Consider the following 25560-nt stretch of genomic DNA (forward strand, 5'->3'; position numbering starts at 1 on the left):
CGGGAAGCTGCAAACACAAAACACGGCAGCAGCAAGCAGCAAATCCCTCCTGCAGCAGGCAGGAATAAGCTCCTTTCTGTCCTGCCTGTCGCCGGGTGTTCGTGCGAGGAAGGAGCCTGAATGTTTCCATTGTGTCACCTCCTGTCCTGGCCACCCTCCACAGCCCCTCCAGGGCCCAGCAGGAGATGCCACCATCTCGTGCCACCAGCTGACAGCTCCTTTGCCATCTCCCTTCCTTGGAAAGCCCCTTTGCTGCTTTCTCTTTGGGGGTTTTTGGGGTTTTTTTCAGCTGGGATGGATCCCTCGTGCTCCAGACTGCTGCTGCCCTGGCTGGGGTGGTGGTGGGTGGGCTTTGGCAGCCAGGGGACAGGGACAGTCCCCTCCGGGCTCCCTGCACTCCCACACAGCCAGGACTGCCTCCCAGCACTAAACACAGCCTCTGTTTAGCAGGAAATGTGGCCTCAGCAAAATGATGAGCTCAGGCTTTTCATCCTTTGGCCAGGAGTTTAGATTCTTCCACTCTGCACATCCCTCAACTTCAGGGCCTGAGTGCAGCCCCTTGCTTGGACCCCCCAAAACCTGTCCAGCCCAGCTGGAGCTGCAAATAGCATGGATGGGATGACCAGAGTGGAGGAGAGGATGTAGGGAAGCCTTTTATGCTCTGGAGATCTGGGGCTGTGTGCCTTGGATGGGGCAGATCCAGCAGCAGGACACAGGGAAGCTGCTCCTGAGGACTTGGCTGGACTTGGTGTCCTCCAGAGCGTGGCCTCAGGTGGTCCTGCTGCCCCTGGGGTCCACAGAGAGCCACCAAGCCCAGCCACGTGTCACTGTGGCAGCACAGATGGGTTTGTGCTCACCCTGATCCCCATCCCGGGGTGCTGTGTCCCTGTCCCCATCCCAGCTCTGATTTTGTGCCTCTGCACATCCTCCTCCTCCTCACCCCCCTCACTCCCTGCTTGCATCCAGAACAGCTCAGGCCAGAGTTTTTAAGCTGTACCAGATGTAAGGACAAAATCCCATCCTCAGCCTCTCAGCAGGGCTCCTTCCCCACCCAGCTCCACTGAAGCTTCCTGCAGCCCAAAATGCTGATCCCAGCGAGTGCTGCACATCTGCCAGGGCTGCAGGGGCTGCTGGAGCCTCGGAAAACTGCAGGAGCAGGCAGGGAATGCCTCCTGCTGCAGGGAGGGGAGAGGGCAGGAAGGTGTTTGTGTCTCCTGCTGTGGTCCTGGATGTGTTGGGGTTGGTTTGGGGTGTAAAAGGGTTAGTTTTGGGTGTTAAAAGGTTGGTTTTGGGTGTAGAAGGGTTGGTTTCAGGTGTAAAAGGTTCGGTTTTGTGCCACACCTGGTGTCACCTCTCCCCACTGAGACTGGGACTGTGCTGTCCCCTCCTGTTGGGCACAACTCCACGGCTCCTGCCCTGGGCAGCCGTGCATTTCAGCAATTATTCATTAAAGCGCAATCTATCCTTTCTCATCCTCTCCCCGAGACACCAAGAGCTGCTAAAATATTCTCAGGGATAATAGGGAGGGGAATTAAGTAGTTCCTGGGAAATGTGAGTGGTGCCTTTCGGAGATTTATCGCTGTTCCTGGTGTCCTGGTGTCCTGGTGTTCCTGGTGTCTGTGATTCCCTGTCAAGCTCTACATCTCTGGAAATACCAGGCCTGCTGGGAATGCAGGGGGAAAGCACTCTGGGTGTGTTAGGATGAGGATCTGTGTGTCCCATGAGGGATGGGGGACCTCAGCCTGGAGAAAAGGGGGATCAGGGGGACCTTGTGGCTCTGCACAGCTGCTGCCAGGAGGGGACAGCCAGGGGGTCAGGCTGTGCTCCAGGGAACAGGGACAGCAGGAGAGGGAACAGCCTCAGGCTGGGCCAGGAGAGGCTCAGCTTGGCCAGCAGCAGGAATTTCTCCAAGGAAAGGGTGCTCAGGCCTTGGCAGGAGCTGCCCAGGGAGGTTTGGAGTGCTCATCCCTGGAGGTGGCACTGAGTGCTCTGGGCTGGGGACAAGCTGGGCATTGGTCACAGCTTGGACTCGATGGCCTTGGAGGTCTTTCCCAATTGAAATAATCCTGGAATTCTATGGCTATTCCTTGTGGAGAGAAGCTCCCAGTGCAAACACAGCGTTGGGATCACAGCAGGGCAGCAGCCAGGAAGGAGGATTTCCCCAAATCCTGGTTCCATCCCAGCTGAGGGGCCTGGCATGGGCAGACAGGCAGCAGCCTCCTTTGGGGGTCCCAATCACTCCCAGTTTAAGGTTCCAAATCACTCCCAGTTTGGGAGTCCCAGTTCCTCCCACTTTGAGGGTCCCAATCACTACAGGTTTGGGAGTCTGAATCTCTCCAAGTTTAGTAGTCCCAATCCCTCCCAGTTTGAGGTTCCCAATCCCTCCCAGTTTGAGGTTCCCAATCCCTCCCAGTTTGAGGTTCCCAATCCCTCCCAGTTTGAGGTTCCCAGTCCCTCCCAGTTTGGGGCTCCCAGTCCCTCCCAGTTTGGGGGCTGTGGATCCCAGAGCTCTGCTGGAAGGAGTTCCCACGATGTCTGCAGAGACACAAATGTGAGCAGCAGGAGTCCTGGCTGCAGCTGCAGCTCCAGGAGATCCTGTTGCCATGACAAGCTGCACAAGTGTTATCCAGGGAAAAAGAAACCTCCTTTTGGAGAAGGGAGGAATGCAGGCAGTGTGGAGGGCACAGGGATCCCTGGGGAGCAATGCACTGGTGTGGCTGCAAGCAGGGATGTTCTGCTGCCCTCACTGAACTTCTGATCATCCAGGGTGACACCTCCAGCCCCTTCCTGAGCCCTCTGCCCCAAAAATTCCCACATGTGGGGTGCAGAGCCACAGTCCTGCCCCCTCACCCTCCTCCAGTTCCCTCCCAGCCATCCTGGCAGGGTCCTTGCAGGAGAGGGAAGGTGTCAGCTCTCCTAAATAGCGACAGGGCAAGAGGGAACAGCCTCAGGCTGGGCTAGGGGAGGCTCAGCTTGGACAGCAGCAGGAATTTCTCCATGGAAAGGGTGCTCAGGCCTTGGAACTGCCCTGGGAGGTGGTGGGAATGCTGAAAGGGACATTTCCCCTCCTCCTTGCCTGAGGAGAGGCGAAAGGACCTCTTTCCCTGGAGGAATCTCTGGGAGTGTCACTGCTGTGAGGATGCCATGCACGGGTGGTTCTGCTGCCAGGGTGGGAATGTTTGGGATACAGTGGAATTCTTAGGCTACAGAGGAATTTTTGGGATACAGTGCAATTTTTGGGATACAGCAGAATTTTTGGGATGGAGCAGAATTTTTGGGATACAGTGCATCCCTGGCTCTGCACAGCCCAGGGTGGAGCTGGGGAAGCTCACTAGCACTGCTGTGCCTTTCTGTCATCAGCTTACTCTCCACTCAGCTCATCAAATTCCCCTGCAGCTCCCAGAACTAGAAGAACAACTTTTCCCTCTTTTTGTTGGGAATCTGGGGAAATCACAGCAGCAGCAGCAGCCAGTGCTCCCAGCTATCCAGGCTGCTCCCAAATCCCTCGCTCAGGACACCCCAGGGTGCTGCTGGAATGGGGTTGGGGTTTTGCCAGGGGTTTGGGGCTCCTGCTCCTCCCTTTCAGGAGGTGAAACCTGCTGAGCCCCCGTGGGGTTTTTGGGTTTCCCTGGCACATTCCAGCCCTGCCTGTGTGGGAAGTAAACATCCTGCAGGGAGGCACGGGCAGCTGCCTGCAGCCAGGTCAGCATGGGGAGACAATCACAGCTTCCTCCACGCTCGTTTGGAGAATAATTTCCATGAACGCAGCCAGGAACAAATTCTGCTGTGCAGGCAGAGCTCGGGCTGTTCACTGCTCCATCTTCAGTTTTGTTTTTCCTTTTAGCCTCTTGATTTTCTCCTTATCTCCTCCCCTCTTTCTCTTCACCCTTCTCCTCTGTCTTCTCTGGGTGTTCTGGACCTCCCTCCTCTCTCTCTTTTCACAGTGTGTCCCCAAGTGACCCAGTTCCCACCCTGGCACGATGTCCTGCCATGCCCTGGTGATGCTTTGGCACCTCTTTGGGCACCTGTGACATCCAGCCACACTCATTCCAGTCCTGCCTGCAACTTCCACCTTCCTGGTGCCATGCCAGTGCTGGCCCAGTGTCCCCAACCCCGTGCCCTCTCCCTGGTGCCACCCTCAGGGCACCCTCGGCTTGTTTGTGTCCTGTGTGACACCAGGGAGGGGATGTGGCGCTGGAGTGACAGCCGTGACAGCCAGCTTGAGGCAGGTGGGAGCAATAATTGCTCCTGATCTAATTAGAGAAGCCTAGGGCTGGATTAGGAGCTGTGGCAGTGCAGGGTTTTTAGCTGTAAGCCACAGATGGCTTTGCCTGGGAGAGGAGAGGAGAGGAGAGGAGAGGAGAGGAGAGGAGAGGAGAGGAGAGGAGAGGAGAGGAGAGGTTGGTTTGGGCTGGAGGGGTTTGTAATCCCACCTGGAATACACTCCAGGCTGAGTGACAGAGCAGTCCAGTGCCTGCTCTGGACGAGCTGGAGTTCCCCACTGTCCCCAGCCACTGTCCCACACTGCCAAAGCCTGTCCCATCTTGAAAATGTCAATATATTGAGTAAGGAACCATGTGAGCTTCTGGATTTTACTGAAGCGAATGATTAGAGGGGAAAATCTTTTGTCCCAAAGGTAAATATGTCATTTTCTCCTCGATGGAAATGCTTTTATCAGTGGAAGCTCCACGGGAAGCAGTGGGGTCCCTTCCTCTATTTCAGGGGTGATTTGGCTGATCCTTCACCTGGGTCCCTCACCCAGCTCTGTGCTGCTGCCACCTCCAGTGTCACCTCCTCGGCAGGGAGCTGGGCTGAGCTCCATGACCTCAAAGGTCTTTTCCAACCCCATCAGTTCTGATTCTGTGTCTGCAGCAGGCACATTCCATGCCAGGGTCATGCAGCCCTGCAGGACACAGGCTGAGGCTCTCCCGTGCCTGCCTGAGGAACCAGCACCATCTGGCTCCAATCCCATCTTTCCCTTCCTTCCCAAGGCGTTTTCATGGCTGCAGGACAGCAGGCAGGAGCCTTTGGCCTCGCTGCTGATGAGAAACCCATATCCCGTGGCCCTGCAGTTCCCACCCTTCCTCCCCGGCCACCCCAGGGACACAGCACAGCTCCTGCCTGCAGGGGAAATCCTCCCCCTCGGAGCCAGCCGGCTCCCCCTGGATCCCCCTGTATCCCTGCTGCAGCAGGAGGATTTGGGGTTCACCTTCCCCGTCCCATATCCCAGTGGGGTTTCTCTGTCTCTCTCTCTGCCCCCCAGCCCGGCACGCTGTGTCCATCGCCGCTGCTTCACCCCTGCCTCTCCCTCAGCCTCCAGCGCTTCCAGCAAAATTCCTTCCTGGCCAGTCACTGCCGCCCCTCAGCCCTGACGCCTCCGGGGCTGGGGTGCTGGCAGGGCTGGGCTTCCTCTTCCCGAGCCTCCCCGGCTCTGCTCCCGACCTGCTCCTGTCCCAGCGCCGTGGAATTGGCCATTCCCAGGGTCTGCCAGCCGGGAATGCCCAGCTTTGCTCACCTTCCCCTGGAGCTGCATCCCACAGCCAGCCTGGGCTGGGGAGAGGATCCCACACCCACCCACCCGCAGGGCGAGAGGAGGATTGCCAGCCCCAGGGACCCTGCAGGGGATGGGGAATTGCTCACTGCCAGGCTGCAGGGAGCAGTGGGAAGTTGCTGGAAGGAGTTCAGCCTCGTGGAGGTGTGAAAATTCCTGCCAGCATCATGTGCACTGCTGCCCGAGCATCTGAGTGACATCCAGCATTCCCAGGGCTGGATCCTCTCCTGGCACCCACATTTCCCTGCACATTCCAGGGCTGGATCCCCTCCTGGCACCCACATTTCCCTGCACATTCCCAGAGCTGGATCCCCTCCTGGCACCCACATTTCCCTACACATTCCAGGGCTGGATCCCATTGCTCACCCCTTGCTGCAGGTGCCAACTCTCAGTCCCTGCACCACCCCTGCCACCCACCACCCTCAGCTTCCCACGGTGGCACTGCCTCTCCTCATTAATTTCAGGGTGAATGCTTTGCTTTTCCACAGTCCCCTTCACCTGTGGCTCTCCCAGCACTGTGCAAATATTAATTACTGGCAGTTAATTAGGCCAGGCATGCCCATCCTCCTGTGGAGATGCTGTGTCATGAACGTGCTGACAGCAGTGCCGAGGCATCCGAGCTGGGTGGGAACTTCCAGTTCCCTGTGGAAAATGATCCAAACCCCACCTGGGGCAGCTTCTCCCTGATCTCCTGGAGGGCCAGTGAGCTGGGAGAGGGAGATAGGTGGGGAAAGAGCAGCTCTGGTCGCAGGAAGGATGGATGGATGGATGGATGGATGGATGGATGGATGGATCTTTAGGAATGCATCTGGGTGCTCCTGGTTTGCTGCTGGTGGGATGTGTGGGGCTATGGGGTGCCTGGGGGTAACCCAAGCTGCTGGTGGGGCTTGTTTGGAGCTCCTCGAGGGCTGTGAGCTTTGTTTGTGTTGGTGGTGAGCAGCAAACTGCCCGAGGCAGATGGAAATGATCCCGTCAGCCTTCCACTCCTGCAGGGCTTGAAGTGTTCCAGAGGTTCAGCATTTCCCCATCCTGCTGCTGCCTGGACAGCGTGCAGGAAGAGCTCAGGAAGACAAACAAGGTCGTTGACCCTCCTGAAAAGAAGGAGGGGAATTGCTCAGGGGGAATTGCAGGTTGGTCACTCGGAGCAGCCCTCGGGTGCCAGAGCTCTCCCTGTGCCCTGCTGGGTGCCAGAGCTGCCCTGCACGGCCCTGGGGGTGTTTGTGAGGTTGTTTTTAGGGCTGTTTGTGGGGCTGTCCCCTGACCAGGTCACACCCTCCCTGTGCACAGCCACCGCTGCCTGACCCTGGGGCTGCACAGGGCAGCAATCCCTGACCGGAGGTGCCACCTTAATCCGGATCAGGGCGAAATCTGCCGAGTGCCCACGCAGCCCGGCGGCACTTCCCTGCCCGGCTGTGCCCACAGCCCATCCAGAACCAGCCAGGACACGGGCACAGCCCCACAGGAGCCTGGCTTTAGGCGAGTTCTGCGCTGAGAGTGGAGAAAAACCTCACGGATTGTTGGCCAAACCAGCTCTGAGCCAAACAGGAGCGAGCTGGGGGCAGATTAAGGCATTCCTCGGGCAGCTCCCACCCCCTCTCCATGCCCGCTGTCTCCCAGCCTGCGAGGCCACTAATGCTACTTACATTATTAGTGGATTATTTGGGTGTAATGAGCTTTGCCCCGCTCAGCTGGCCCTGTGCTCGGGGCTGTGGGATGTGTAATACTTCCTGCCCGGGGCCACGAGGCGGGCAGCTGCTGCCTGGAACACAGGCACACAATGCAGCAATGTTCCCGGACTGAATTCCAGCCCGGGCTGGAGGTTCAGCGCAAATCAGGGAGCTTTGGGTGCAGCGCTGGACAGAGCAGGAGGGTGACCGAGCTGGGTCCCCAGCTGTCCCCACGGGCACAGCCAGCAGGGACTGGATCACATCCATCTCTGCCCAGCTGAAAGCATCTCTCCCATCCTCAGCTCCTTTCCCTCTGCCTTCCTCCCATCAGACCAAGCCAGGGCTTGGCGGTGTGTTGCTATGGACACCAGGAAGTTTTCCCTGGAGACCACAAACCCGCACTGAGCGCTGCCTGCATTTTCTGACACAGATTATTATCCTCGTCTTTCCTTTTTTTTTTTTTTTTGAGAATGTTCAAGTGTGGATGAATTCCTGGCTTTCCCCCCCACCTCTGTGCTGCTCTCCTCTCCCGGATTTGTGGATTGCCATGGCTGTGTCCCAGGGCTTCGTTCTGGGCCAGGGTGTGAGCAGTGGGTGCGTGGGAGGAACTTTCAGCTCTGTAACTCTTGCTCTGCTGGAGACCCCGACAGAGGAGATCCCCCATTTATTCCAGCCTTGGGGGATCCCCTTGGTCCCCTCAGGCAGCTGCAGCACTCATGGGTGTTTTTTATCCCCAACAGCCATCACAGGAGGTGCTGGATTGCTGTTCCCAGGGCTGGTGCCCCTTGGGGGAGGATTCCCTGCTCCCTTCCTTGTGTTTGGGACCTCAGAGTGATTTAGGTCTGGGTTAATTAGCATCTCTGCTGGGCTGAGCTCCCATTTTGTCACTCCTCTGCTGCCACTCGGTGTCCTGTAGTGTCTCAGGTACCTCTGAGAGCTCTTGGCTTGCAGGGAAGGGAAGTCCCAGCAGCTCCTGGAAGTTCTTGGAAGTCCAGGCTGGAGTCTGAGCTTTGCAGGAGGCGCTCAGAGCTTCCCTCACAGCCCATTGCCAGCAGCTCCAGGGATGGAGCTGTGCTCAGGGAGGCTCAGCCCCTTTCCCGGAGGGAAGCAGAGCTGTGTCTCTGGGCACTTGGCACAGGCAGTGGGATTTTGCTGTGACACAGTCTCAATGTCATTTTGACTTCTCTTGCTTGGCTTTTGAAGGCAATAATGGGCTGTTTCTGTTCCCTGTCACTTGATCTGCCCCTTGGTGAGTGAGGAGGCTCTGATGAGTGATCTCCTCTGTCCTGTGCCCCTTCTTCCCTGCTCTGGAGGGACTTCACAGGCTGCCTTTCAATCAGCTGCTTCTCCTGTTCCTGGGAATGCAGTTCAGCACTGGGTCAGAGAAGCTCTGGCCCATTGAAGTCCTGCTTTTTGCTGCTCGACTTGCCCAAATCGTGACTCCCTCTCGGAAATCTGACAGCAAACAAACCCTGTGCTGCTTGGCCCTGCCTGGCTGGAGCTCCTGCCCAGCCCAGGAGCTCCCAGGTGGGGCAGGGAAAGCAGGAGCTGCTCTGGGTTTGCTTCGTGTGTTTGGGAATCGCCTTGAGGCAGCAGAAGGATCCACACAGAGCAGAGGGTCTCACCCTGGAGAGTGGGGTGAGGCTGCTGGCAGCACCTGTGTGGTGTTGGTGAAGTTTGGAGGTGAATTCCAGGACTGTCTGAATCAGGAGAAAGTTGTCTCTTGCCCTCCTCTCCCCTCCAGCCCCCAGCTCCTTCCAGAAGCTCCACGTGCCGCAGGGTCACTCCGGAAGGAGCCGTGGGACTGGGATGCTGCTCCTTGCTGAGGAGGTGACAGTGCCACCAGGGCCAAGCACTCGATTGCTGTGATGTTTGAAAGCTCCCTGACAAATGACTTCTTCCTCCAGTTCCCAAGCAAACAAGTGGAAGCTCCAAAAAAGCAGCAGTTCCTTCCCGCGCTGCTGCCAAACTCAGAGCTGGCTGGGTTGTCTCAGAAGGGGTCAGCACTACCAGGGCTGGGCAATGGGAGGCTGAACCCTGCAGTGTCCTCCTGCAGCTGCCGTGGGGACAGGAGGACATCCAGGGAGCTCTGGTGGCTTTGGGGTGATGCTGGGACCTGGTTGTCCATGCAGGGACAGGGAGCAGTGCCCAGGTATGGACACTGCTCAGAGCTTGGGAATGCAAACCACTGAGCCAGACAGGGCAAGAGGCTCTTTTGTGGGGCAGGGAAATCCCAAATCCAGACAGGGCTGCGCTCCCACCCCAGAGTCACTGGGTGCTGTCCTTTGTCCTTAGTGCCACAGCCACTGCACTGAGCTCAGTGCAGTGACACCCAGCTATGCCCCAAATCCTAACAAACCCTTCCCCTCTCTCCTTTTTGCCATCCCTCCTTTCTGCCAGCAGTTCCCTACCAGCAAAACCCCTACACCCCCGGGAGCAGCTCCTCTGTCATCCAGTGCTACCGCTGTGGGGACACCTGCAAGGGCGAGGTCGTGCGTGTGCAGAGCAACCACTTCCACATCCGCTGCTTCACCTGCCAAGGTAGGACGGGGCTGCCCAAAAAGCTGCTGGCCAGGCTGTGCCACAGCCCTGGGAGCAAAGGAAAGGCTGGGGACAGACTGCCTGGCCCGCTGGGATGGGGTGACACGGCTGGGGTGGCAGCTTCCTGCAGGGGGATGTGGTGTGGCACAGGTGGCACAGGGCGGGCAGTGCCACTGAGGGGTGCCAGAGGCTGTGGGGTGCCACCGAGGTGCCATGGGATGTCACGGGATGCAGTGGGGACTCGGTGGCCGCCAGGGCTGGCAGAGAGGTTGTTTGGCTCCTCCCAGAGCAGAGAGGAGAGCTGCAGGGCTGTAAAGCTCATGGTGCAGAGCTGAAGGGCTCCTCAGCACCTTTATGGGAGCAGCTGCTCTCAGCCAGCTCCTGCAGGCTGTAAAACATCCATCCCAGGCCTTTTTCAAGGCTTCTGCTCCTCCACCTTGTGCTGAGCAGGACATAATCCCCATGCCACTTTGCTGCTCCTCCCCAGGGGACAGCAGGTTTGGCTGGAGGTGACACTTGCCTGGGCTGTCCCCACCCTGCTGCAGCCCTGTCCCCCGTGGTGAGGGCAGCCCCGGATTTTTGGGAAGGGGATCTGTCCCGGGATGCCCTGAGGGCTGCCCTGCACCTGCAGGGCTCCGTGCTGAACACGCTGCCCTTTACCAGCTCAGCCGAGGAGGATCCAGCAGGAGCTGAGCATGCAGACAAAGAGCTCAGCCAGCCGCCAGCTTCAAAGGGCCCTGGAGCCAGCAGGGAGAGCCTGGCAGTGCTCACTGCCCGATTTCCAAGTGAAAGGGAATAAATAATGAGAGGAAATCCTCCTGTCTCACCTTCCCTCGCAGCTCTCACCTCCTGCCACCTCTGGCTGGCTGCAGCCCCACTGCCTGTCCCTGGCGTGTCCCCAGGAGCTGGCAGGGAGTGAAGCCATGGGATGTGCTGTGGGTCTCACAGCAGCCAGGGCACAGAGCAGCCTCTTTTTTTTCTTGTTCCTGTTTCCTCATGCTGTCCCAGAGCTGCTGGCTGTCCCTGCTGCTGGCAGGATTTTTGGGAGATGCTGCTGGCTACCCCCAGCTCCAGGGAGCAGCTCGGCTGAGGGATGCTCCACAGGACAGGAGCTACATCTCTGCCCTGCGGGCCCTCAGCAGCAGGGCCAGCTGTCCCCTGTCACCCTGGCACGGTGGCTGCTGTGTGGGCTGTCCCACAGCTGCAGGGACAGGACAGAGGGGGCTGAAGGACAAAGCAGAGACCCCGATGGGCTGTGCCAGCAGGTGCTCAGTCACACTGTGGTCCTCTCTCCACCCTGTCACCTTACAGGACATTACAGGGATGGGCATCATGCAGAGGCCATCCTGTGCCACTCCACTGCCAGGCTCTGCTGCTCTCCAGCTCTCTGTGTGGCTGGAGGAGCCGTGGGAGGGAGATGGTGCAGAGGCCAGGGCTGGCCACGTCTGCTCGGATTGCTCTGATGGGCTATGCACCACCCACACTTCCCGCGGCAGGGAGGGCAGCTGGGCTGGGCTGGACACCTCTGGAAAAACAAGCAGGGAGAGCTGCAATCGCAGTGTTCCCGGGACCTGTTCCCGTCAGGGCACAGCTGTGTCCGGGGAGTGGAGATGGCTCACTGCACAGCCAGCCGTGCAGAGGTCAGGGACAAGACCCAGCTGTCCCTAGGGCATCCCCAGCTCTTTGCCAGCCCTGTCCTCAGCTTCCTGACACCACGGCAGTGCCATGCCGACGGGCTGAGTGGCAGGCGGGTGCGGTGAGCCCGGGATGGGCTGTCCCAGGCCGTCTGTGCGCGGAGCGGCAGCGCTGCAGTGCAGGGCTTCCCTCCCGACAGTGGGATTCCCTCCGGGAGCAGCCCCATCCCGCACCCTCCGCAGCCCGACACTGACATCTGCTGGTGCTGGGGAGGCCCCAGAGCCCGGGTGGGAAGGGAAACCCTCGGAGAGACCTGCAGGAAGCTGGAGAGGCGGCAGAGGTGGCTCAGGGATCCCGGAGCTGCCGTGACCGGTGCATGTGCTTCTCCGCAGTGTGCGGCTGCGACTTGGCCCAGTCGGGCTTCTTCTTCAAGAACCAGGAGTACATCTGCACCCACGACTACCAGCAGCTCTACGGGACCCGCTGTGACAGCTGCGGGGACTTCATCACCGGCGAGGTCATCTCCGCCCTGGGCAGGACCTACCACCCCAAGTGCTTTGTCTGCAGCACCTGCAGGTGAGTTGTCACCAAGGGTTTGGGACACTCTGGAGAAGCTCTTCTGCTCCCTGCTGGCGCCGGGGGTGAGGAGCAATGCCCAGCTCAGCCCTGCCCCTCTCCTTGGCCGCAGGAAGCCGTTCCCCATCGGAGACAAGGTGACGTTCAGCGGGAAGGACTGCGTCTGCCAAAACTGCTCCCAGGCGCTCCTCAGCACCAAGCCCATCAAGATCCACGGGCCCAGCCGTAAGTTGAGTGCTGTGCTGTGGTGGACACAAGGAGAGGCAGCAGTGTCCCCGGAGAGGGTGACAGGACAGGTTTTGGGGTCACTGTGCAGCCCTGCACGGAGCCACGGGTGTCACGGAGGTTTGGGAGGAGGGACAGGGCAGTTCTGCAGCTCCACCCAGGATTGCATCTCGCTGCTGGTTTCGGAAACTCCCCTGGCCTGTGTGTGACCTGGGCAGGTGCCACCACCCTGGCAGGTGCTCTCTGAGCTCACGGGGAGGTTCTGGAGCTGGCTGTGCTCAGTCGGTTGCTTTGTGTCCAAAGGCAGCCCTGGCAATACTCATGGGACTGTCAGACATGTCATACATGTCATACTCATGACACTGTTGTTCCTCACTGTGTCTGCAAGCACTGAATGGATTTTTATGCTCATTCCCTTGCCCTGGTGAACCCCTAGAACTCGAATGGAGCAATGGACAAGCTCTTTTGGACCTTCCCTTCCTGCCATGCTCGGCAAGCCCTGGAGATCAGTGCCTGGAGCAGTGTCCTGCAGCTAGGCCAGAGCCAGGACTGTGGTGTCACCCACGGTCCTTGTCACCCGGTCACCGTGGTGGCACTGCTGATGAGCCCCTGAGAACCCCCAGGCTGCCTCCCTCCCCCCAGCCCTCACCGTGGCCTCGATGGAGAGGACATGGCAGGGTTGGCATGAGCCAAAGGATAAAGCTTCCCCATTTCCTCCATGGGCTCCTGAAGCTGCCCAGAGCCAAGCTCTGCCTCTCTCCCGCCTTCCCCTCCCTTCCCGGCGCTCCTCCCAGCCCCGGAGCGGGGTTACCTGAGGACACCATGCCTTATTCATGGCAGCTGCAGGCAGACCGCTCCTGCCCTCCTGCACGTGTTGTCCCTGGCAGTGCCACCAGCAGGGTGGCACGGGAGCGGTGCAGGGTGCATTCCATAGGTTAGGCATCCCTAGGAGGATGCTGAGCCTCTCCCTGCAGCCCCAGCCCTGCAAACAACCCCAAACCTGCAGGAACTGAATGAGGAAACATCCTGCTTGTTTTTCCAGGGCTCAGAATCTTTCCCCCCATAGTCCAGCAGGCAGGGATTTGGCACGGAGCAGCCTGGGATGTTCCTGCTTCCCGTGTGGGGCCGAGGCAGGGAGGGGGTTAAGGAAAAAGCCCCTCCAGGCAGCCCCAGGGGGAGGAGAGGACAAGGAGGAGTCAAGGTCAGGGGTCCGAGGCCCATGTGCTTCCTGCTCCCAGCCTTGATGGGAGCCAGGGGAAGCGGGGAAGGAAGGGAGTCTGGTAAATAGTGAGCAAGCCGGACGTGGCTGCCGGACAGCTCAGCCCTTCCTCTGCTGCGCTCGCTGCCGGACACTTCCCACCCTTGGGCACATGCCAGGCCAGTGTCACCCCCTCAGCCCATCGGCTGGGCTCCTCACCCCGAGGGACAGCCAGCTCTGAGCTGTGCCTGGGTGTCAGTGGTACCTCAGAGGTCCCAGCTCCAGCTTTCCTGCTGGTTCTTGTGCTGGAACAAGCAGAGGTGACAAATTTCCATGAGGAAATGATGCCCACGAGGCTGCCTCGGGAGCAGGGTGTTTGTAACAGCATCATCCCTGCAAAACCCGCCCGGCAGGGCTTTGCTCTGGGTGTGAGGGGAGTGCCAGGGTGCCTGGGGGCAGCTGGGGATGTCCCTGCTGCGCTGCCATCCCACATTCCCTCCTGTCCCCCCAGACTGCGCCGGCTGCAAGGAGGAGATCAAGCAGGGCCAGTCGCTGCTGGCCCTGGAGAAGCAGTGGCACGTCAGCTGCTTCAAGTGCCAAACGTGCGGCATCATCCTCACCGGCGAGTACATCAGCAAGTGAGTGCCGCCCTCCTGCCACATCCCGGGCTGTCCCCGGGGCTGGCGGGTGGCGAGGGGCTCACCTGCCATTCCCGCCTTCTCTCCCTCTCCCCAGGGATGGCATTCCGTACTGCGAGTCTGACTACCACGCCCAGTTCGGCATCAAGTGCGAGACCTGCGACCGCTACATCAGTGGCCGCGTCCTGGAGGTGAGAGCCGCGGCTGCAGCCGGGCTGGGGGACAGGGACACGCCCTGGGGAGGTGTGGCACTTTCAGCATCCTGTCACCCTCCATCTCTGGGGACAGCAGCTCTGCCTGCAGCAGCTCTGTGGTCACAGCCTGACCACCTTGTCCGGAGGGTGGGAGAGGTGGAACACCAGAGCTCGGGGACAGCCAGAGTCACCTGGGGTGGCCTGGAGTGCTGGGACACGTCTGGAGGAGCGGGGACATCAGCCCCAAGCAGCTGCTGTCGTGCCCGGCTCGGGGTGTCCCCAGCCCTGCTCCGAGCGCATCCCTGAGCCGCAGCCTGCCTGTTGCCGTGGAAACACATCCCGCACTGCCGCCGAGCCTGGCTGAGGGGCTGCAGCGCCCTTCCCGCGGGCAGTGGTGCCCGTGGAACACCCCTTGGCAGGGCAGAAACCAGAGCTGGGGCTCCCCTTGGCCGGGGGGAGGCTTGGCTGGGAGGGAGGAGCTGCTCTGGCAGAGCCACAGGGGGATGCAGGGATTCCCCAGGGATCCCAGCAGGGATGCAGGTGGCTGTGGGACATGTTTTGGACAGCGGTGGGGCTGCACAGCCGGTGAGGGGGGTGAGGGATGGTTTTTGGAAGGACAGAGAGGTCCATCAGGGCTGGTCCATCCCATCAGGTGGTCACCTCCTGCCCATGCCTCCTGCCATGCTTTCATGTCCTCTCGTGCTTTCAGTTCTACCTCAGTGTTTGCAAGGATATTTTTTAAAAAGGCAGAAAATCCAGTCTGAGGGTGATTTAAACGCTCAGAAGGCATGGAGAAGGAAGGCTGGTGTGATTTTTAGACCCTGTGATGGCACAGAGAGGCAGCAATGCTGGAATTATGCTCAGTCACTCCTGAGACCTCCCCTTGCACACGTCTGAGCAGGAGAAAAGGGCTCTGCCAGCCCTAGATTGTGGCAAGAGCAAGCTGATCCCAAAATCAGAGGTACCACGGCTCCACAGGGAGCTGTAGGCTGGGCTGGCAGCGGCTTTCTGTGTGTCCAGCCTGCCGAGAACTGTCCCAGGATGTCACCAGGCTGCTCCACTCACAGCCCCCCGGATGGATCACCTCCCTGCTCCTGGCAGCTGGGCTGGCCTGGGAGCACCAGCCTGGCCGAGGAAGCTCTCCTGGAGCTGGAGCTGGCTGCCAGCAGCCTCCCAGCCTCTCTGCCCAGCGCGGGGGGCTGTGTGTGCCTGGCAAGGCTCTGTGCTGACTGCCTGCAGTACCACACTGCCCAGAGCATGAGCTCAGCACTGCAGCAGCTGCCCCAGGCCGCCTGCCCAGCGTGAGGTCACTGATCAGCGAATGTGAACGGAGCAGGACACAGCCAGAGGCTCCCCGACATGGAATCCCTGCTGCTGCTCCTCCCCCGGGCAGCTCCAGCCCCCAACAGCCCCGTGCTGGGCTGGAGCATCCTCAGGCACGCCGGGGTGTGAGCAGGGTGGTGTGAGATGAACTGGGGGAGAGGAGCTGGAGGGGAGCTGGCATTCCTGTCATAAAATCATGGAATGGGTTGGGCTGGAAGGAACCTTAAAGATCATTTCATTCCAACCTCCCTGCCCACCTTCTGCTATCCCAGGGTGCTCCCAGCCCCATCCAAGCTGCCCTTGGACACTTCCAGGGATGGAAGGCTGAGCTCCCCACCCTCCCTGGGATGTGCAGTACTGAACCATCTGTGAATCCAGAGGCTTCACTTGTCCTCTCTGTCGGCGTGTGAGATGGAAAGGGCGCCTTTAAATAATTTTAGGCATTAAGGAGCCTCCTCGTGCTATCCCGGCAGCCTCCAGGCGTTCCCAACTGCTCCGAGCTGCCCAGCCAGGCTTGGATGATTAATGAGTCTTTAAGGGACCCAAGTGATAACGAGCAGCTCCCTCAGAGTCTCCACCAGCCTTGTGCAGGCTGGAATAATAACCAGGGGAAAAGGAGCAAGGTTTGTGTGTGGTTTGGAGAGCTGCTGCTCCAGGAGGAGTGCTGGGTGTTGGGATGGCTTTTGGAGGAGGTGTGTGATGGGATGAACGCTGGGAATGGGCTGGGAGTATTCCTGGGGGAGCAGCCAGTCTCCCTCCCCATGGAATGGTTTGGGCTGGCACAGGGCTGTCCCCTCCCTGCACTGCAAAGAAAGAAAGAGGGGTCCAAACTTTCTAAATTAATTCCCCCTGCCTGTCCTAAAACCTTCCACTCATTTTTGGCATAAACTAGAGGGACTGGCTGCCACCTGCACCCCAGAGACACTGAATTCCAGGTTCATTTTTATGGACAACCCACGGGCAGGTTCTCAGTTACCCCTGCAGCAAATTTCCCTGTTGATCCTTCTATTCCCAGCCCCCTCTATCATAACCCTCTTTTTTTAAGATAAACCCTCGTCTTCCCTCTGCCACCTTCAATTTTCCTCCCTCTTCTCCTGGATTATTATGGGAAAAAAAAAAATTTTTGTGTTGAGCTGTATCAGCCCAGATTCCTCCTGCCCGGAGCTGGCTCCCAGCTCAGCAAACGAGCCCGTAATTGAGATGCTAACAGACACTTCGAGGGGGAGCAAACTCCCAATTTCAGCTGTTAGCCCTGTCAAAAGAGCCAAAGGAGCAGCCCAGCTTCCTCTCAGCTGGAGAAGAGGCTGTCCCTAGAACTGAAATTGGAGCAGAGAAAGAGAAAAGTTCCTTTAGGGAGAGGAAATGGCAGCGATAGACAGGGAGGACTTTGGGGTTCTTCTTCTCCCTTTACTGCTTCTCTGCTGTGGCATTTGGGGCCAAATTTAATGTTTCTATTCGAATCTGCAGAGAAGGAGCAAATCATGGCTGCAGAGGGTCTTGGCCATTCCCAGTGTCAGCTCTGTAGGGACACTGTCCTTGGGGTTTGGGACCTCCTGGCTCTGCTTGCTGGTGAACATTTCAAGGAGAGCAGAAGGTTCCTGCTCTGACTCGTAGCCCAGCATGCTGAAAACAGGGATGAAGTGGTCTCTGGGTTTCTCCACGGCATGTGGAGGTGTCCAAGGCCACCCCAGACAGTTTGTTGACCTTGCCACTGCGTGCAGCAGCGAGGGCTGTCAGGGTCACCCCGGGATGGACAGGTCACCGTGTCCTGCCTTGCTCAGGGACTCCTCTCTGCTCACCCTGCAGGCGGGAGGGAAGCACTACCACCCCACCTGTGCCAGATGTGTGCGCTGCCACCAGATGTTCACAGAGGGAGAGGAGATGTACCTGACAGGTAGGGCTGTGACCGGCAGGGCTGTGGGGATGTCCTGCTGGGGGCAGTTTGGGGTTCGGATCCTTACAGCTCTTGGAAATGTCTCTTTGTGCAGCAGTGCCAGAGATTCCCCTGCTCACTGCTCTCCAACTCCTATGTGCAAAAATAATTTCTCTCCGTGAAAACTTCCCTGCTGCTGAGCTGGAGGAGATTGTTCCTTGTCAGATGCTTTTTGTGTCCCTACACCCTGCAAAGCCCAGTTTTTGCTCATTCCAGCCCAAAGGATGGAGGTGCTGTGATGCCCCAAGCTTGGTGTTATCCCAGTTTATCCAGCAGGAACTGGCTGGGCCACCCCAAATCCACCCTGAGTTTTCTGTCCCAGTTTAGGTTTGGCCACTGCTCTCAGTGCTAGTTCCATTCCTTGTCACAGACACTCAGTCCCCACTGCCCTGCACGTTCCTGTGGCACTGCTGGAGGTGGCAGGGACAGGCTGGGACTGTCCCATGGCAGGGGGTGACCGTGTGTGGGGCTGAAACACTGTCCCTTTGCTGCCCTGCAGGCTCTGAGGTGTGGCACCCCATCTGCAAGCAGGCAGCCAGAGCAGAGAAGAAGCTGAAGGTAAGCAGCAGGGTGAGGGACATCTCCAGAGGTGACACAGCCCAGGTGACATTGTCCCTGAGTCCCTCCTGGAACTGAACTGCCACAAACCTGGAGTGGCTTCCTGAGGCTGCCCAGAGGGTGATGGGTGGGTGAGGCTGTGAAAGGGAAATTCAGCCCCCAAACCAACCTTCTCAGAGCTCCCTCCCTGCCCTGCTCTCACCTGCCCTCACCTTTCTGCCTCCACAGCACAGAAGGACATCAGAAACTTCCATCTCCCCCCCTGGCTCCAGCATTGGCTCCCCAAACCGTGTCATCTGCGTAAGTGCAGTCCTGCTCCTCACCCAGGGCCCCGGGGATGGCAACAGCAGCTTCCTGTGCTGCTTTTCGATGGGAACAGCCCAGAATTTGGGGACAGCACGGACAACCCCCTCGTCCCTACAGCATGCTGTGCCACCAGTGCCATGGCACAGCTCAGGAGCACACAGAGGGCACAGTCCTGCCCTCCTAGCTCCTCTACCCTCCCCACTGCTGCCTCTCAGGCCTGTCCTCTTACCTGTCCCCGCTGCTGGGGTGACAGTGAGCTCTGTCTGCCCCGTGCTGGCTCCACACTGTGCGCTCCAGCCTCGCTTCCCTTCTCTCCTCCTCTTCCTTTCCGTCTCTCTGTCTCTGTCTCTCCCTCTCCCTAGGCTAAAGTGGATAATGAGATCCTTAATTACAAAGACCTGGCAGCTCTTCCCAAGATTAAAGCCATCTATGAAGTGCAGCGTCCTGACCTCATTTCCTATGAGCCCTACCACAGATACACGTCGGACGAGACGCTGGAGAGATATAGCTATGGGGAGGTACTGAGTCTCCAGAAATCCCAGAAAACACTGGGATGGGCAGGAATGGCCCCCAGTTTGGGGGAGAGCTGTGTGGGGGTTTGTTCATCCCAGTGGGAATAGTGCAGGGAGGAAGGAGTGGGGTAGGACCTCTCCCAGAGGCTTGGAAGGATTTGGGATGGAGGTGAAGTGGTGATGCTGCTGCTGGGGAGTCAGAAAGGAAGCAGTGACCTTAGGACATGTGCAGGGACAGATAATGCTGTGTGAGAGGAGGGATGGGCAGGGAATTCACCCATCACAGCCCAGAGCCTGGCCTCTGACAGACAATCCTCCAGCACATCTGGAGCACCTCTGGAGCACAGCTGCCCTATTGGGTGCTGCAGCCTGGGAAGAGGCTCAGGCAGGGCATTTCTCCCAGGGCATGATGAGGAGATGCTCAAGCAGCACAGGGCACAGGACTGTCCTGCCTGCCCAGCTGGGGCTGCTGGGTGAGTTCAGGGAGCCCATGGAAGAGGAGAGCCTGAGCAGCTCACACAGATGAACGCTGCTGGAAGAGGGGTTGGCAGCACCAGCAGCAGCACCTCTTACTCCCCAGTGCCATGGTTTTCTCCCAGGCCTGTTTCCTGCAGCCCACCCAGGACAGTGCAGGCAGCAGGGCCATGGCCTCTGTGCCTTCCATCCTCCTCAGAGGTCAGTGAGGAGTGACAGCTGCTGATTCCTCCTGCCAGCTCCTCTCCTGGCCAGGCACTCCCTGCCAGCGTCCTGTCCCAGTTCAGCTCCAGCTGACACCAGTCCCCTCTCTGCCTGGTGACATGGGGAGAACGAGCTGCAGTGGGACCCCAGGCTGTCACTGCTCCTCTTAACCGTGTGCTGTCTCTCTCTCTCTCTCTCTCTTTTCCTCTTCACTTTGCCTCCTGCTGCCTCCAGTCCCTGGGGACCCTCTCCCCATACTCACAGGTAACGTCCCTCTGGGCACTGGGGGGTTTGTCACCTGCTGCTGCCACAGGACATCCTGTGCCCAGGGGCTGTGCTGATCATCCCCCCGGGCTGTTGGCTGCCCCAGGGTGTGGGGACATGGGGGGACTGTCCTGTCCTTCAGACCCCAAAGAGAGCAGGGTGCAAGCCCTCCCTGGCAGAATGGCCCCAGGGTGCAGCTTCTGCCCCGTGGAGAAAGACACCAGTAATTGGGAACGAGTACAAGATAAAGGCACAATCTGCAGGCAAAAAAAACCCCTGTCTGGACATTTACAAAGTCCCAAACTCTGAGCTTTGCTGCCTGTGCCTTGGCAGAGGGGAGGCAGGGCAGGCTGGGGACCTCAGAGGACACCGAGTGTCACCCACAGAGCACCTCCTGGTGCATGGGGACCCCTATTGGTGGGACAACTCCTGCCAGCTCTAACCCCAGTCTCTCCACACCTTCCCCACCCCAGGACATCTACGAGAGCTTTGACACGCGGCAGAGAAGAGCCTCCAGCCCTGGCTACATCGACTCCCCCACCTACAGCCGCCAGGGCATGTCCCCCACCATCCCCAGGTCCCCCCACCACTTCTACCGCTCAGGTGAGGATTTGGGCAGCAAGCCCGAGCTGAGCTCAGACCACCAAGTGGAGCGAGAATCACAAAAATATCCCTGGGATTTCTGTGGCTTCTCCTCTGGCAAGCAGCAGGAGGCCTGGGGTGGTCCGTGATGGGAGGAGCAGCGTGAGCTCTGCACATCCTCTGGTTCTCCAAACTCCTGCGAGCAGCAAGGAGAGGCTGAGAGGAATTTGTGGTTCAGGCATGAGCTGAGACTCATGGAGGATGGGGTGGTGACATCCAGCTGTGGTGAAGACCCCTCAGCTGGGCTGGTGGCTCTGGGAGGGCCGTGCAGGACAGTGCTTGTGCCCAGGCAGGTCCTTGCACACTCACACGTGTATGCACACAGCCCGGAGCATGGCAGGGGAGCAGAGTGTGCCCGGGCCGTGTCTCTCCTGTCCTCTGCGGAGGAAGGACTGCGACACTCGGAGCTCACTGAGGGTCTCGCTGCACCGCCAAGGGCTCATCACCGTTTGCCTCCGCAGCACGCTCGGCTTTCTGCCCGCGCTGGGGCAGCGGCTGGCCCGGGCCAGCCCCGTGTCGGCCTTTCCTCTGCATCCCGCCTGCCTCCGGAGATGCGGGAAATCTCCCCCGCTCCATCACCGCCCCTCCCGGCGCACAGCCCCGTCACTCCCCTCACTCACCCGGGCCGCCCCCGCTGTTCTAACACCGCCGCATTTAACACCCATTTTCTTCTGCCTCTTGTTCTCTCTCTCGGTCACTCACGGCTGCTTCTGCTCGGCCCCGCCTAGGCACCGAGAGCGGGCGCAGCTCCCCCTACTATAGCCAGTTAGATGTGAGGTCCTCCACTCCAACCTCATACCAAGCGCCCAAGCATTTCCACATCCCAGGTAGGCTCCGGAGCTCCCCGCGGCTGGGGGAGCGCCGTGTCCGTGGCATGCCCGCATGTGCCGTCCCCTCTGTGTCGCATGCCTAGCTCCGCCGCCTGCCTAGAGCCAGCTGGCAGCAGGATCTACCCCTGGTAGAGGCCATCCATAAACAGGACCTACGGCTTGAACCTTCCTCCTTCTCCCCCCCCCGTCACCACCCGGAGGTCCCCAGAGCCGCCCGGAGTCTGCTTGATCCTTGCAACATCCCCTCTTCTTCCTCCTCCCCGCCCTCCCTCCACTCCCCACACGAGGATGAGTCCCCTGGTGAGAGCCTGTCCCCTCCCCTGCCTTCCCCCCAGGACCACCAGCCCCAGCGTGTGTGCCAGAGGCGTTTCCACACCCACCCGCTACAGATGACTATTTTATACTCCCCCTAGGGCCCGCCGCTCCCTCCCCCCAGAGTCTTCTGGGCTTGCCAGATGCCTGCTCCCCTTCTGCAGGGATTGCAGGGGGACACCAGGTAAGGGCCACCACCCGCTCCCGGCCACGCAGAGCCCACGGGGACGGGGACGGAGCGGGCAGGAAGGGAGAGTGGGTTGGGAAGCAGGCAGAGCTGCCCATCATCAGCCCTCAGCAGGGTCAGAGCCCCACACCATCCCATCCACTCAGCTCTTGGCATCTCCCCCTGCCCCCAAAGCGTGGCATCCTCCCTGCGACAGCACCGTGAGGATCCCCAGAGGTTCCCCCAGCTCTCCTGCCATCCCTGCCGGGGTTGTGCCCCGCTGCCCGCCCTGCCCTGCCCTGCCCTGCCCTGCCCTCCCGCTGCCGCCCGGTGGTTTATGGATGGCTCCCTCCCTGCTCCGCCTGCTCCAGGCTGCAGTCCGCTTTCCCTCCCGACTCGCTCTTTTCTCTCTCTGCTGCCGAAATAGGCTTTGGCTGATGTTGGCTCGCCGCAGGTAGCTCGCAGGCGGTTCTTGCCGGTGCTGGCACCCCCAGAACCCGCCCGGGTGCCTCGCTGCCGGCTGGCAGGCTGTGCCCGCCGCCCCGGTGCATGCTGTCGCTGGGTGCTCACTGCATGTCCTGTCACACCGCGGGCAGCTGGGACCGTGCTCCTGCTGCCCCAGCCGCCCTCCCGGGGACACGAGGGCCCGGAGGCGGTCGTGTGATGGCAATGTGGCGTTGGGGTGGTGGCTCCGGCAGGACCCGTGTCCTGTGCGCTCCCAGCACGCCCACACTGACCTCCCTTTTCCCCTTCTTTCTTCCCTTTTTTTCTCTCTTCTCCCACCAGCTGCCGGCGAGAGTAACATCTACAGGAAGCCTCCCATCTACAAGCGCCACGGTACGGTCTGGCTGCGGTGTCACTGTCCCCGTGTCCCCCCAGGGCGTGTTCAGGGGCAGGGTGGGAGATGGGGGCAGGCATCAAGGTTTGGGTGCTGGGTTTTTGGGGTGCTCCTGCTTCCCCTCTGGGCAGCAGAGTGGGTTCAGTGGGGGACTGATGTGACTTCGGGCCATGTCCCTCTTGCGAGGGATGGAGCAAAGGCTGGCAGTGACACCCGGGAGAAGGAGTGAGGCCATGGTGGGTGGCAGAGGGGACAAGACGGACCACGGATTGCTGATATCAGGAGTCAGAGCAGCCTCAGAAAAGGGATGAAAAAGGCAATTTGCAGTTTCACGCAGCCCTGGAGGAAAATCTCAGCCCATGCTGGGTGGATGCTCCAGGGTGAAGCATGCCTGGGGGTGTTGCAGGATGGGGAGGGTGTTTGGTGGCTCTTGGTGTTTGGTGGCTCTCGGTGTTTGGTGGCTCTCAGCGGGGCTGGCTTGCACTGTCCCCACTTGCTTCTGCTCATGGAGGGACAGCAGCGCCCCCTGAGCAGTAACTGTGTCTCCTCTCTCTCCCTGGACTCTCCCTTCCCTCCTGCCCAATTCCCACCACCTGCTGCTGGCTGCTCCTGCTGCTGTAAGTACCTGCTGGTCCCCTGTGCCTGCCGGAGGTGGAGGGATGGCTCTGCCACCTCCTGTCCCTGGTGCTCCTTCCCCTGTGACTCTCCTGGCCTCTGGTGCAGCAGGAATCCCCCCTGGGCTCCCCTGTGCTGCTGCGGCTCTGTCCCCAGCCTGAGCACTTTGTGTGTCCTTGCCATGGGGACAAAGCCCTGCCAGAGTCCCTCTGCTCCCCCCTGCTGCCACCTCCCCCTGGCAGAACCCAGAGAGCCTTTCCCTGCTGTCTGAACCTTCCTCCGTCCCCTCTCTCCTCCTGGTGACAGGACAGCACAGGGAGCTTGGTGGCACTGGTGGCACTGGGATGAGCACTGTGCAGGAGCCAGCACTTGTGGCACTGTGGGCTCTCAGCCATCTGGGTCCCTTCCCAGCCACATCAGCGACAGCCCCTGCTTGTCACTGTCCCCACCGTCTGCCTCAGCAGCCTTGTCTCGAGGAGGTGTCAGCAGTTGGAAAACTGATTATTCCCAACTCTGCTCTGTGCTGTCCTGGACATGAATCATGGCAGTCACTAGGGAGGGAAAGAGGATTTCATTCCTTTGGGGTGGATCTGTGCAGATCCTCACCGTGGCTCTGCCTGCTCCTTTTGCAGACAACCCCTCTGCAGCCACCAAAAGCAAAACCAGCGAGGACATCTCCAAGTACAGCCCTGCCTACTCCCCGGACCCCTACTACCACTCCGAGTCGGAGTACTGGTCCTTCCAAGGCTCCCCCAAAGGTAACCAATGCCCACGGGGCTGGCAGAAAGGGACAACATTCCTGCTTCCAAATATTCTGGGAGGGAACCCTGCTTTGGGGTGGGTGTGGATCTGAAGGAGGAGTTGGGCTGAGATGCCTGCCAAGGTGACTCCAAAATGCGGGTCTCTGGAACCCTCATGCAGCTGGGGACAGTCTGCTCCCTGCCTGTCCCCACTTTTGTCCCCATCTGAGCCCTCCCGTGTCTCCCTGCAGCCCCCAGGGCCCGGCGGTTCTCATCAGGTGGTGAAGAGGATAGCTACGACCGGGGCATGCACAAGGTGAGTGACAGCCCTGCCGGGCACAGAGCCACACCAAACTGTCCCCAGCTGGCTTTCGGGAGGAGGCTCAGCGCAGCTCTGCCACCCAAGAAGGTGCCACCACCCTCCCTGCCACCCTCAGCCATCTGTCCCCTCGTGGCCACCCCAGGGTGGGCTCTGGAGGAGGGGGACAGCATCCCCTTGCCGAGGCACCCCACCCCAGCACCTCATCCTCAGGAGATGCCAAGCCCATGCCAGGGGGTGCTGTGCCCTCCTGGGCATGCCAGAGAGGGCTGGGCAGGAAAAATGAAAAGTGAAAAGGAAAAATGAAAAGGGAAAAGAAAAAAAAAAAGGAAAAGGACAAGGCCAAGGTGGCTTTTCCCCCCTGGCAGATCCAGAGTGGCATCGGGAGGCTGATCCTGAGGGAGGAGATGAAGGCTCGCTCCAACTCCTACGCAGACCCCTGGACTCCCCCTCGGAGCTCGGCCAGCAGCAGAGAGGCTCTGCACACAGCTGGCTACGAGGGCTCTCTCAATGGCTGTAAGGATGTCCCTGTCCCTCCCTCTGTCCCACCCGGCACAGCCCCAGCCCCTCGGGAAGTCTGTGGGGTGGAGAGGGATGAGGAAAGGGGTGATGAGAGGTGCTGGGCACAGAGTTGGGCTCGGGAGGGTCTTTTCCTCTCCGGAGGGCTCCATCCATTCCCTGTGCCCAGCTGGGATGGGGCACTGCCCGGTGGGTGTCTGGGCAGCCTGAAAGTGCCACATGGAATGGCTGAAGGATCCCTTGGGAATCAGCACAGCCACGCCGGGATTGCTGTGACCTTTAGGGCTGGCACCTCTGGGACCTCCTGGCCCCCCAGACCTGCTGAGCAGCCCCTCACTTGCCCTGCTCTTGTCACAGAGCCCTCAGGGCACCCAGCCCTGTCCCTGGGGCCACGGGGGAAAGAGCCTGCCAGCACAGACTGCCCTGTCCATTCCATGCTTTCCTTCCTCGTGGCACTTTTCCCCTTTCGGAGCTGTTCAGGGTACTCAGGGAGCCCCAAGGAGGATCTGTGGGGTTGGGAATGGGCAGTTCTGCATGGCATGGGGTGCTTGGTCCTCCCTGACAGCCGGCTGTGCTCTCCTTGCAGCTCCCCGAACCCACTACCTGGCCGACAGCGGTGAGTGTGTGACCTGAGCCCTCCCCGGCTGCTCCCCCGAGCCGGAGGAGGTGCTGGCATCAGGGAGGGGAAAAGGGAAGCAAAGAAAGAGCCCTTGAAAGCCTGGGACAGGGTAGAGCTGAACCAGGGCAGAAGATGAGTCGGAGAAACTGAGAATGTGTTGC

The 25560-nt window shown here is 59.8% G+C and overlaps 1 protein-coding gene across 9 annotated transcripts in view; it reads left to right on the top strand.

Annotated features, from left to right (window-relative positions):
* ABLIM3 (actin binding LIM protein family member 3) overlaps positions 1–25560 on the top strand; it is a 44826-nt gene that overhangs the window by 17136 nt on the left and 2130 nt on the right. Inside the window, exons 2-19 of one of the 9 annotated variants that reach the window (XR_014854946.1) lie at positions 9622–9759; positions 11787–11970; positions 12083–12195; positions 13905–14031; positions 14129–14222; positions 17355–17442; positions 17981–18039; positions 18268–18339; positions 18708–18863; positions 19770–19799; positions 20273–20402; positions 21170–21268; positions 21685–21767; positions 22536–22586; positions 23835–23960; positions 24194–24258; positions 24630–24777; positions 25367–25396. Coding sequence is in view for 7 of the 9 variants with exons in the window: in XM_085074026.1 (XP_084930152.1) it covers positions 9622–9759; positions 11787–11970; positions 12083–12195; positions 13905–14031; positions 14129–14222; positions 17355–17442; positions 17981–18039; positions 18268–18339; positions 18708–18863; positions 19770–19799; positions 20273–20402; positions 21170–21268; positions 22536–22586; positions 23835–23960; positions 24194–24258; positions 24630–24777; positions 25367–25396 (1710 nt within the window). In the remaining 2 variants the exon portion in view is untranslated. Of the gene's footprint in view, positions 1–9621; positions 9760–11786; positions 11971–12082; positions 12196–13904; positions 14032–14128; positions 14223–17354; positions 17443–17980; positions 18040–18267; positions 18340–18707; positions 18864–19769; positions 19800–20272; positions 20403–21169; positions 21269–21684; positions 21768–22535; positions 22587–23834; positions 23961–24193; positions 24259–24629; positions 24778–25366; positions 25397–25560 lie in introns of those variants that run through there. The other 8 variants (XR_014854947.1, XM_085074026.1, XM_085074019.1 and 5 more) reach the window with 8 other exon arrangements.

This window comes from Lichenostomus cassidix, chromosome 13 (genome assembly GCF_008360975.1).
Source record: "Lichenostomus cassidix isolate B80296 chromosome 13, HeHo_3.0, whole genome shotgun sequence".
In the NCBI taxonomy this organism is placed as follows: Eukaryota; Metazoa; Chordata; class Aves; order Passeriformes; family Meliphagidae; genus Lichenostomus; species Lichenostomus cassidix.